The sequence below is a fragment of the Choloepus didactylus genome, chromosome 21 (genome assembly GCF_015220235.1).
Source record: "Choloepus didactylus isolate mChoDid1 chromosome 21, mChoDid1.pri, whole genome shotgun sequence".
NCBI classification, from domain to species: domain Eukaryota; kingdom Metazoa; phylum Chordata; class Mammalia; order Pilosa; family Megalonychidae; genus Choloepus; species Choloepus didactylus.
This window is the reverse complement of record NC_051327.1, coordinates 16040793-16053442: the sequence shown is the minus strand read 5'-3', so window position 1 is coordinate 16053442 and position 12650 is coordinate 16040793. Positions and strand designations below refer to the sequence as shown.

The 12650-nt window shown below is 55.4% G+C and overlaps 1 protein-coding gene across 5 annotated transcripts in view; it reads left to right on the top strand.

Annotated features, from left to right (window-relative positions):
* Positions 1–12650, top strand: part of GTF2IRD1 (GTF2I repeat domain containing 1) — a 110853-nt gene that overhangs the window by 37299 nt on the left and 60904 nt on the right. For all 5 annotated transcript variants that reach the window (XM_037814319.1, XM_037814317.1, XM_037814318.1 and 2 more), the window contains exons 3-8: positions 565–706; positions 2964–3119; positions 4890–5073; positions 6252–6562; positions 7560–7649; positions 12132–12215. In XM_037814319.1, the coding sequence (XP_037670247.1) occupies positions 565–706; positions 2964–3119; positions 4890–5073; positions 6252–6562; positions 7560–7649; positions 12132–12215 (967 nt within the window). The remainder of the gene's footprint in view (positions 1–564; positions 707–2963; positions 3120–4889; positions 5074–6251; positions 6563–7559; positions 7650–12131; positions 12216–12650) is intronic.

Genomic DNA, 12650 nt, shown 5'->3' with positions numbered 1-12650 from the left:
GATGGTCCTGGCTGCCAGCTCCTGCGTTAGGACCACCGGCCTCCTTCGCCGTGGAGCTGCCCATTTCAACCCTGGGCCCCCGAAAATAGCTGCTTGGCTTTCACATCCACTCAGGGTCTCCTTCCTGCCGGTCCTCATGGAATCCCACTCTGCAGACAGAGACACTGCAGCCCAGAGAGCGGTGTGACTGGCCCGGGGCCCACCACAGGGAGTCTGTCCAAGCCCGGGTTCCCCTGGGGCTCGTGCTGCTGCCTCCTGGAGAGCTCGGGACAGGATCATCCCCGGGACCGTGGCTGGTGTCAGGGGAGGAAGCCCACCAGAGCAAGGAGGACCTTGGAAGGAGCAGCAGAACACCTGCTGCCCTATAACCATGTTTTCCTTCCCTGCGGCCAGTCTCCTGGGGAGACCGGTTCATGTCCACCGGAGATTCTAAGGCCAGGAACCCTGGAGGGGTGGCTTGTCCCTGGAGCTGTGGGTGGGTCCCAGGCAGCCGAGAGCTTGTCCCCTCTCCAAGACTGGAATGAGGGGGGCTTCTCCGATTCACCCTCCCTGCTCCCCCCTCAGTGCTCAGCCCTCTCCAAGTTGAACGCGGAAGTGGCCTGCGTCGCCGTGCACGAGGAGAGCGCCTTCGTGGTGGGCACCGAGAAGGGGAGAATGTTCCTGAATGCACGGAAGGAGTTGCAGTCAGACTTCCTCAGGTTCTGCCGTGAGTACCCCTTGGGGACCCTCTCTGGGCCCTGGCCTTGCCCAGCTGGGCACCCGGCACATGGGGGTGGCCTGGTGTCAGGGGCCAAAGTGGACCGGAGGGGGTTGAGTGAGCTCCTGACACGGCATTGTCTGGGGAGGCTGCAGTTTTTCTTGCAACCGTCCAGCAGCCCCTGAGTTGAGAGAGCCCTAGGGCAGGTCCGGCCCCGCCAGCTCCGTCTGCTCACTGACAGACGGGGGCACCGGGACCTCCTGCCCGATCCCTCTGTTGGCCGGTGTGTCCCTGAGGCCTTAGACAGGCGCACCTGTTAGATATTTACCAAGTACCTGCTGTGTGCTTCACCCTTTACAAGCATCAACTCATTTATCCGTCCTCATTCCTACGGGGTTGGCGCTGCTGTTATGATAGTTAATGTCTGGGGGCTGCTCCTGGGGCTTGTGGGGATGGAGTGGCCCAGCTCCTAGCCCAGGGCCAGCACACGGTAAATGCTCAATAGACGTGAGCCATCTCTGATAGGGCAACAAATGGTGCCACGTGCCAGGCCGGGTGCAAGCGTGCCAGGCGCTTTGCTTCACAAGCCTGCTATGCAGAGCCGTGACCATAAGCTGCGTCCCAGAGCTGACAAGTCTCTGCTTCTGAAACCTGTGTTCTTTCCACTGCACCCTTCAAAAAGTGGGTGGCCAGAGAGCCTTCCCCTTGCCCCTGTCTGTGTGCGGCTCGTGGGGCCTGCCAGGGGCCTCTGATCATTTGGGTAGAGGCAGCATCCACAGTGGTGTGCTGGGTGCCCTGAAACCAGGGGGCCACACTGCAGCCCCAGCTCCTGGGCGTTCCCTGAGCCTCTGCGTTCTCTCTCCTGGTGGCTCCTGCCCACCCCCCCACCCCCGGCCACACTGCACCCAGTGACTAGCAAGTCCCGGTGCACATCTGCCCACGCTGTTGCCTGACTCCTCGCCCCTGCCAGCCTCCCGACTCTCACACCCTGCTCCCCGAGAAGCCTTCCACCCCCGGCCCTCTTCCTACCCAGCGCCAGCACCCTGTGCCCTAAATTCCTGTCTATGTGCCTGGCATCGCGGCTTGGCAGTGAGCTCCCACGGGAGGCCAGCTTCACCGTCATGTCCGGGACAGGGCCTGGGTCCCCAGTGAGACTATCACGCTGTGGGGGGGTGGGGGGCACAGGAGAGGATTCACGTCCGCGCCTCGGACCCTAGAACTATGCCATGGTGTGGGGCAGAGCGCACAGGCCCTGGGCTCCCGACAGCCTCCTCAGAGCCCCTGGGCCTCAACCTGCTCATCTGTGAAACGGGAGGACAGTGCTGCCCGACTCGGGGTGGGGCCGTCAGAGGATTCAGTGACTAAATGGCTGGCAGACATTCAGCACAGTGCCCGGCACTTAGTTCTCGCTCGGTGAACGCCAGCTGTTGTCGTTACTGGTATTAGTATCTGCAAGGCACCTGGGGCCTGGACCCCACAATCAGCCATTGCAGAGTGCACCCCCCAACCCCCCGACACTGGGCACTTTGTTTACAGCAGCCCCACAGCCTGCAGCCCCAGCCCCTCACTGAGGTCGGAGGCAAGGTTTGGGGGCCGGGCTGGGCTGGTGGTGGGCTGGGCAGGGGCAGGGTCCTGCGGCCCCCCAGCCTCTCAGGCGGAGGCCAGCTGGGGCTGGGGAGGGTGCACCTGGCTTCCCAGCGCCAGGCAGAGCCGCTATTTATAGCACCAGTAACTCGGCTGGTTTATTTCAAGCTTCACGGATCCCCAGAGGAGAGCAGGCTCCAAGCTGGGAGGGGGCCACCGGCCGTCCTCTCTCCCCCTCTCTGTTGCATCTTCTAGCACGTTCCTCAAGGGACCACTGACAATCCCAGGCCTCTGCCCTGGCCCGACTTTGCCTGGACCTGCCTCTTTGCAGCCCCTCAGTCTCTGGGTGGGGTCCCCATTGTCTTCCTGTTGGACAGAGCAGAAAACTGGACCACAGGGGTTAAGACAAGAGAGTGTTAGTTTCCAGGCACCAAATGGACACCTGCTGAACCCCAGTTCTGAGCCAGGCCGGCTGAGCTCCCACGAGTGCTCTCAGACTGAGACCCAGAGAGGGAGGGGACTTTCCCTAGGTCACACAGCGAGTTAGCTGTGACCACCCTCACTAATCCTTCCTTCCTTCTTTCGTTCATTCATTCGTCTGCACACCATGTTGGGGACCAGGCTGTGGGCTCAGTGCCGGCCCGGGCATCCCAGCTCACTGCAGGTGCTCTGTCTCTCACAGGAGGGCCTCCGTGGAAGGAGCCGGAAGCAGAGCACCCCAAGAAGGTGCAGCGGGGTGAGGGTGGTGGCCGGAGCATCCCACGGTCCTCCCTGGAGCAAGGCTCGGACGTGTACCTTCTGCGGAAGATGGTAGAGGAGGTGTTTGATGTTCTTTATAGTAAGATCCTTCCTCATTCCATTTGGGGCCCCCAGGGTGGGGGTGGGAGCCCCAGTCCCAGCCCAGGAGGCCCCTCCCAAACCCCATTCCTGCCTGGCCCTGGGCAGAGCTAGACCTCAAGGCATGGGGGGCATCGAATACCCCAGCCTTCCCTATCCCCTGTGTCCCAGGCCGAGATGTCCCACCCTAGCCATGTGTCCTGGAGCACCTGCCTTCCCTGGCCCAGGTCACTGCCACCTCACCTGGAAATGGCCCCAGGCTGGCTCCTGCTGTCCTCGCCCTCCCTGTGGCCAAGGGCATCTTCCCAAAGCCTGAGTCTGACCACGAAGCTCTTCCCACCACGGCGTGTCCCCTCCCGCTCTCCAGCCTGTGTCCCTCTCGGCTGCCCGGACCTCACAGAGCCACTTCCTGTTCTCCACCACATCCCCCCGGCCCCGGCTCACTGGCCCTTGCCTTTGCACCTGCTGTTCGGTGTGTGGCTACCTTTCCACCCTTCCCTCCAGGAAGGCCCCCTCCCACTGGCTTGGGGCCCCCTTTGGGCCCCCACTGTGCCCTGTCTCCAGGTGCTCTCCAGGGTCAAGGGACTGTGTCTGCCCTTTCCAGGCATCCCCAGCCTCCAGCTCAGGGCCCAGCAGATGCCTAGAGGGTGTTTGTTGAATGACTAAGTGAGGGCTGACTAGTCACTGTGTCCTTCCTACAAGGAAAGGAGGCGAGTGCCCCCCCCGGGGAAGGCTCAGGCTGCAGAGGGTCCAGCCGTGACCTTCACGCTCCCTGGATGACCTTGGGCAGCCCCTTCAGTCCCAAAGGATTCTCCTTACTTCTTTCTGACTTGTTTTCCTGCTCTATTTCTTGTGGTCTCTGGTTCTGTGCAAACTCTTGCTGTTGCTTGCATGTCTATAGGAGGAGGCCGAGGGGGGAAGGGGGCCCAGAGGCCCCGAGTGGGCACACTGGCCGCCAGGGGACCATGGGCCTGGTCACGTGGCATCATGCCGCTGTTGCCGGCTGCAGGGTCCCCCGCACCCTTGCCCACCCTGCCCGGCCCTCCTTCCCCGTCTTGGGCAGTGTCAGGAGGGGCTTCTTTCTGGCTCTGGGTGTAGGTGGGGGTTGCAGCCTGGGGACAAAGACATCATCACAGAGGCCAGGCCCCTGGGCCACCCCCGCTGAACCACTCCCACACCCCCCGCAGGGCCCGACCACCTCCCCTTCCTGCCCTTCTCCCCCTTCCTCCTCCGCTCGCCTTTGCCCCTGGCTCTTCTCTGTGTCTGTCCCTCGTCCTTGCCATCTTCTCAGTCTGTCATCTTCTTTCTCTCTTCCATCTTTTTCTGAATCCCCCCTTTTTGCTTCTTCCTTTCTCTCTCTCTCATTCTCTCTCCCTTTCTCCTTGTGGCTTTTCCCTCATGCTGCAAGCCCCTTCCTCCCCATCTCTTGTGTCCCCTCTTCTCTCTCTTGACTCTCTGTAATCCTGACCTCCTGCCCATGGTCCCAGCCAGTGAAGAGCCACCTTAACTTCCATTTTCCGTCCTCCCAGATGTCCAGAGTGGAAATGGGAATGGCAGGGAAGCAGGGGCAGACATGCCTGCTGCATCCCGGCCTATGGAGGGTTTTTCCGCTGTGAGGTTTGCAGTTTGAGGGGCCTGTGGGGTCCAGTTTCTTGGGAGCCTGGCACCAGGGTGTCACTCGACATGGCCCAGCTCCGGGGCACCCCTGGCCCCGCCCCCATCCTGGCTGCCCCCTCATCCCAGGCCCCTCCCCGCCCTCCCCGCCCCACAGGCGAGGCCCTGGGACAGGCCAGCGTGGTGCCGCTGCCGTACGAGAGGCTGCTCAAGGAGCCGGGGCTGCTGGCCGTGCAGGGGCTGCCCGAGGGCCTGGCCTTCCGGAGGCCGGCTGACTACGACCCCAAGGCCCTCATGGCCATCCTGGAGCACAGCCACCGCATCCGCTTCAAGCTCAAGAGGTGGGTGGCAGCGACCGGCCGGTGGGAAACAAAAAGTGGCCTGTCGGTGCAGCAGAATCCTACTGGGCGGTGAAGAAGGAATGACGTTCTGGTATATGTTATAATGTGGGCGAACGTTGAAAGAAACCAGACACAAAAGGACAAATGTGTGAGTCCACTTATAAGAAAAATCTGGAATAAGTGAATCCATAGAGACAGAAAGTCGGTGACAGGTTGCTGGGGGCTGGGGGTAATGGGGGTAGGGGGTTTCTGTTTGGGGTGACGAAAAAGTTCTGATAATGGATGGAGGTAGTGGCAGCACAACACTGAATGTAATTGGTGTCACTGAATTGTATATAATAGCAAATTTTGTTATATATATATATATATGTTACCGTGATAAAAAAAATAATTTAAAAAAAATGTTCAAAAATTAAAAAAAAAAGATGAACGGGGCAGCCAGCATGGGGGCAGGTGCCTGAGCTGGGCAGGGGCTGGCCGGGAGGGCAACAGGCTTCCACTCCGGCTCAGCCACCCTCGGCCGCTTACCCAGCCGGTGGGGGGTGGGGATACTTCCAGCACCCACAGGGACCCCGGCTGGTCTGAGGGTGGAGGCTAGACAAACCCTCCAGGGACAGAGCTGGATCTGAGCTGGGCCAGTTAGTCACAGAGTCTTCCCAGAGGGTCTCTGGGCTGGGCTTGCAGAGAGACCGAAAGACTCGACCTGGCACAAAATAGCGCCAGAGGCGTCCAAGGTGTCCGGAGTGGCCCATACAGGGTGTGTGAGCTCACTGCATTCGTGGTGTCCCCTGAGGCTCTGCTGGGAGATGGGGTGATTGAGTGGGGTCAGGGGCCGGCACCGGTGGGCAGGGCAACTGGGAAGGCAGCCCAAGGGCTTGACTCTGAGCCCCTCACTGCCAAAGTGGCTGTTGTCGGTGTACCAGCTGGGAGGAGGACCCTAGCAGGGGATGGACAGACAGCTACACTGGACAGGGTGTGATTGGTGGACAAGGGGCAGGGCTGGGTCCTCGGACGGCCTCTCTGTGGGTCCCCGGACTCGTCACCCCCTTCTCTGGGCCTGCCCCAGGGTCCTGTCCTGTGCACTTAAGGGGGTGTGTTGTGTTCTGGGGCCTGGGGAGGGGGTCCATGACAGGCAGTATGGGTGTATGAAGCCGTCCGTGTGTCTCTCCCTCACCCAGGCCGCTCGAGGATGGCGGGCGGGATTCGAAGGCCTTGCTTGAGCTGAACGGTGTCTCTCTGACAGCCAAGGGGTCGCGGGCCTGTAGCCTGCACGGCCAGGCCCCCAAGGTACCTCCCCAGGACCTGCCGCCCACCGCCACCTCCTCCGCCGTGGCCAGCTTCCTGTATAGCACCGCACTCCCCAACCACACCGTCAGAGAGCTCAAGCAGGAGACGCCCACCGGACCTCTCACCCCCAGCGACCTGGGCCTGGGCCGCTCCGCACCCGAGCCCAAGGCCTCCGGTGTCCAGGACTTCCCCGACTGCTGTGGTAAGGCTGCTTCTGGGACCCCAGGTCGGGGGGTGGGACAGCGGTCACTCGGGCAGGCACCACCCCCAGGGCAGGTCGGGGTGCTCCTGGACAGGGGGGTGGGGCAGCACACACGGCACCCCAGCTTGGACCAAGTAGGACCCTGTGCCTTTTTGCACACATCGATGAAACGTGTCCTTAGCTTGGGTCCCGGCGGAGTCTATGGGGAAAACATGTGAATCAAGCCACATGCATTTAAGGAGCACCTACTGCATACCCAGCCTGGATTTGGGATACTGGAGGCATAAGAGTAGCCCCAGCTAGGTGTGAGAGAGTCCTGGGTTCATATGCTGTCTCTTCCACTTAAGGGCTGTGTATTCTGGGGCAAATCTCTACCTCTCTGACCCTCGGTCTCTTCATCTATAAAGTGGGGATATCAGTCACACCTACCTGACAGGGCTGTTCTGATGACTAAATGGCAGGATGGGTTAAAGCAGTAGCTGTCAAAGTGTGATTCCCCTGAGCAGCCACAATAGCAGCATCTCCTGAGAGTGTTAGGAATGCACATTCTCAGACCCCACCCCTGACCTGCCGGATCTGAAGCCCTCCTGGTGATTCAGACGCACGTGCACACTTGAGAATTGCTGTATTAAAGCAGAGTCCAATGCTTGGCACATAGTAGGTGCTTACAAATGGTATTTACTTTCATTATTATCATGAGGAGAAAAGTGGACCCCTCCTTCCACAAATGGCCAGAGGACTAACACGCCTGGGACGGGGGTCCCCACTTGTAAAAGGCAGCCTCCACATCCCCCTCTCACTGCTCTGGTGTTTGAGACCGGGCTCCAGTGAAGAGTGCCTCAGGCCTCTGTCAAGGAAAAGGGGTATTTGCCTTGAGTTTAGGATCACAGTTCTGGGATCTCTCTGGCCAGTGAGGTTGTTATCCCAGAGCCAGCCTGATCTGGGGATACCCCCTGGGGCCCACCTTGAACCTGTACCTTTTCTCTCCCTTGTCCAGGACAGAAGCCCCCGGGCACTGGGGGGCCTCTCATTCAGAACGTCCACGCCTCCAAGCGCATCCTCTTCTCCATCGTCCATGACAAGTCAGGTAGGGCAGCGCCCACGATGGCAAACTGGGGACTGCAGAAGTAGGGATCTGGGATGGGGATGTCACTGAAGGGGACATGTGTCCACTGGGTCCTTGTGAGGAAAAGAAAGAGCAGCTCTGCTCGAGGGGCTGTGAGTGAAACCAGCACGTAATGGTTAGCTATTGCTGCGTAACAAGTTACCCCAAAACTTAGCTTAAAACGACAAGCATTTATTACCTCATGGTTGGAGTGGGGCAGGAATCCAAGAGTGGCCCAGCTGGGTGCTGTTTTGGCTCGTCACTTGTGAGGTTGTGGTTAAGATGTGGGCCAGGTACTTGGTCCCCAGTGTTCACGGCAACATTCGTCACAGTCACCGAAGGGTGGGAAACAACCCACATTGACCAGTGACTGGACAAAGAAAACATGGCCTGTCCACACAGTGGAACACTATTAGGCCGTGAAGAGAGTGAAGTTCTGATGGATGCCAGGGTATGAACGAACCTTGAAAAGATGACACTAACCAAAGGAAGCCAGGCTCAAAAGGACAGATATTGCATGATTTTACTTATATGAAATTTCAAAAATGAGCAGATTCCTAGAGAGCTGACAGGAGCCGGGCTGGGGAGTTACTGCTTGAAGGGCACAGTGTCTGTTCCTGGTGATAAAGAAGTTTTGGTCATGGATGGAGGTGATGGGAGCACAATGTTGTGAGAGTCAGTAATGCCATTGAGGTGTCCAGTTATCCCTTCTGCATCACAACTTTCCCCATCGTGGTTTCAGGATTATCACGGGTCGGCATAAGAAAGTAAATGGGAATTTTGGGGGAGTTTTGCAGAAGCTGCAGACAACACGTGAAGGCCAGCGGATGATACAGACAAAGTTAGAAACTCAGAAATGCATAAAATATATGTATAGTATAACATCATATAAACATCAACATCTTTTATCTTTTAACTCTATAAAATATACAATTTCTCTTTAAATTTTCATAATTTATTTCATATTTTTAAAATATGGTTCTCATGCAGTATTTTCACTTAACATTGGCCTATATATAGCTTATGACCAAATACTTAATCCAAATTTTACAATAAAGTACTGTAAAAACCCCGTAAAGGAAAAGAAAGAATTCAGACTTTTCTGGAATGAGGAGAGGGCCAAAAAATTTTACGTGGATTTTCCAGATCACGGGGGTGCTACGCCCCCAACCCTCAAGATGTGGAAGGGAAAACTGTACACTTAAAAGCAGGCAAGATGGCAAATTTTATGTTGCCGCAATAAAAGCAAAATAAAACAAAATTATATATATATTTAAAAAAAAAAAGACACAGGCCAGGGCTGCAGTCACCCGAGGGCTTGGCTGCGGCTGGAGGAGCCCTTGGTTTCTTGCTGATGTTGGTCGGAGGCCTCAGATCCTCACCTATGACCTTGAGTGTCCCCAGTGTGGCAGCTGATGTCCCCAGAGGCTGGAATCTGGGTGAGGAGGAAGCCACAGGCCTTTTTTCTTAACGTGTACAGCGTACGGTTTCCCATTTTAACCACGTTCAGGTATGCAGTTCAGTGGCAATTATAGTCACCGTGCCGTGCTGCCGTCACCACCAGCTGTTATGAAGCTTTTACATCACCCCAGAGAGAGACTCTTTCCCTTTGAAGCAATAAGCCCCAAGTTCCTGCTTTCAGTTCCTTTGACTATTTACCTGGAAGTGCAATTGCCAGGTCATAGGGTAATTCCGTAGTTAACTTTCGGAGAAACCGCCAGACTGTTTTCCAAAGCAGCTGCGCCATTTTGCATTCCCAGCAACAGTGTACAAGGGTTCTTCTTTCCCCGTGTCTTTGCCAACACTTGTTATTTTCCATTTTTTTTTTTAATAGTAGCCATTCTAGAGAGTGTGAAGTGGTATCTCATTGTGGTTTTGATTTGCGTTTCCCTAATGGCTAATGATGTTGAGCATCTTTTCTTGTGTTTAACGGCCATTTATATATCTTCTTTGGTCTGCTCGAGTCCTTCACCCAGTTATTAATTAGGTTGTTTGCCTTTTTATTGGTGAGTTATTTCTATATGCTGCACATTAGACCCTTACCAGATATATAGTCTCCAAATATTTTCTCTGAATCTATGGATTTTCTTTCCACTCTTTTGATAATGTTCTTTGATGAAGTTCCATTTATCTGTTTTTCTTTTGTTGTTCATGCTTTTGGGGTAACATCTAAGAGTTTTATAGTTTTATTTATTACATTTAGGTCTCTGGTCTATTTGAAGTTAAATTTGAATATGGTATGAAGTAGGGATCCACTTTCTTTTGCATGTGGATATCCAGTTTTCCCAGCACTGTTTGTTGAAGAGATTATTCTTTCCCCGTTGAGTGGCCTTGACACCTTGTCAAAAGTCAACTGGCCGTGGATCTGAGGGTCTATTTCTGGACTCTCAATTTTATTTCACTGGTCTATGTACCTGTCCCTGTGCCAGTACCACACTATTTTGATTACTGTGGCTTTGTAATAAGTTTTGAAAATCAGGAGGTATAAGTCCTCCAATTTTGTTCTTGTTCAGATAGTTTGGGCTATTCGGGGCCTCTTGCCCTTCCATGTGAACTTGCTGATTGCCGTCAGGTGCCTTTTCTGACCTGTCCTGAGAAATCAGCCGCTTAGGCCACATTCTAATAATTGGAAGCGAGAAACTTGATCGAGCCCACACTCAAAAGGAGGGTAATTAAATTCCACCACTTGAAGGGAGGGGTATCAAAAAAATGTGGACAGATTTTAAAACCACTACACAGAGTGGAGAGCAAGAAAATTTGAGATTCATTTGCAGTAAAACGGAATGAAGTTAAAGACTTCTGGCAGGGTTGCCTTGTGGGGCTCTTGGCCTCTCCCGCAGTGGAGGTTCTTTAAGAAAACCCAGCCCCCTGGTATCTGAACAGAGACCCCCCCACACACAGCACACACACATGCACATGCACACACACGCTGCCCAAACCAGGTCCAGCCCTGGTGGGGAAGGGCCTGGATGTCCAAGTAGAACAGCGTCCTGGGGGGTCGTGGTGGACAAGAGGTGCAAGATTCTTGCTGGATACTGGCTGGATGATCTCAGTCAAGATACTCAGCCTCTCTGAGCCTCAGTTTTCCCATCTGTAATATGGGAATAATTAGTACGTTTAAAAGTTGTCATGAAGGATTAAATAGGATGATACGTAGGGTAACCCGTATGAAGTTCTTAGCAGGACAAACACGTACTAAATTAAAGATGGTAGTTTCATCACTATAGTTATTAGTAGTAAATTGAGGCAGAAACCTTCGTTTTTTTTAAATTCAATTTTATAGAGATATATTCACATGCCATACAATCATCCAAAGTGTACAGTTGTTCACACTAGCATCATATAAGTTGTACATTCATCAGCCCAATCTATTTTTTGAACATTTTCCTTGTACCAGAAAAAGTCAAAATAAGAATAAAAAATAAAAGTAAAAAAGAACACCCAAATCATCCCCCCCCACCCTATTTTTCATTTAGTTTTTTGTCCCCATTTTTCTACTCATCTGTCCATACACTGGATAAAGGGAGTGTGATCCACAGGGTTTTCACAATCACACTGTCACCCCTTGTAATCTATATTGTTATACAATCGTCTTCAAGAGTCAAGGCTACTGGGTTGGAGTTTGGTAGTTTCAGGTATTTACTTCTAGCTATTCCAGTACATTAAAACTTAAAAAGGGTCATCTTTATAGTACGTAAGAATGTCCACCAGAGTGACCTCTCGACTCCATTTGAAATCTCTCAGCCATTGAAGCTTTATTTCTTTTCATTTCACATCCCCCTTTTGGTCAAGATGTTCTCAATCCCACGATGCCGGGTCCAGATTCCTCCCCGGGAGTCATATCCCACATTGCCAGGGAGATTGACACCCCTGGGAGTCAGGACCCACGTGGAGGGGAGGGCAGTGAGTTCACCTGCCGAGTTAAGCCTTAGTCTTACGAGCGAGGCCAGTAGGACGGAGGGTTCAGGGGAAGCCAAGCGCAGGGCCAGGGCGGGGTGAGAGCCCGGATGTCTGAGGCACGAGGGTCAGGTCTCCAAGGTCAAAACTCGGCCTCTCCCTTCCTGGGGAGACCTGTCCCGCCTCCTGCCTGCCCGGGGTGGGATGGGCCCAGGATGGACAGGGCTGGCTGTCTGTGGGGGAGGACAAGGGCAGCCCAAGGGACAAACTTGTGACATCTTTGGGACAAGAGGAGAGAGCAGATGGAGAGCAGATGGGGAGACCCTCAGGGCCTCCTGGATGTGCAGGGGTCCTAGGTGGGAACAGGTGAAAGGGCTGGGGGCTTGGCTGGTCTCTGGGGCTTTGGGGGAGAAAGCCTGGTGCCCCAGGCCCAGCGGAGGGAGTGTGGGCATCTCGGGGGGGCCCCACAGGGCGGCGGGGAGCTGGGGGCTCCTCACACAGCAGCCGGGCCATGGGGGCCCCTGCTCCTCCCCACCCCCCTCACTTGTGCCTCCTGTGTTTTGATAGAGAAGTGGGACGCCTTCATAAAGGAGACCGAGGACATCAACACGCTCCGGGAGTGCGTGCAGATCCTGTTCAACAGCAGATATGGTGAGGGGGTGGCGTGGCCCGCACGGTGTCCCCGGCAGCGTGCGGAGCGGCTCGTCATGTGGCAGTCACTCGTGTTTCCTAACACGGCAGCGTGCACCATATGCTGGCGCCCGCGCACCGTCAGCACCAATGTCACTGGCGCGGGCTCCTCCTGTCTGGGGAGGGGGCGGCTGTGTCAGTATTTCCCTTCCTGATTCCTCCCAGGGGTGGCACTCAGAGCCCCAGACCTCGGCTCCCCTGCGGGAGGTGGGGCAGGTGGGGGGCTCCCTGCCCATCTGGGGGACCATCCAGAAGGCCCGGAGAATCGCCGTTGGCTGCACACGCCCGCTCGTGACTTCTCTGCAGCACTGAGCTCCTTCCTGCTCCTTGTCTTTACCTGGGCCGGGTCCTCCACCTGGAACACCCTTTGCACCTTTTGGGGGCAAACTCCTACCT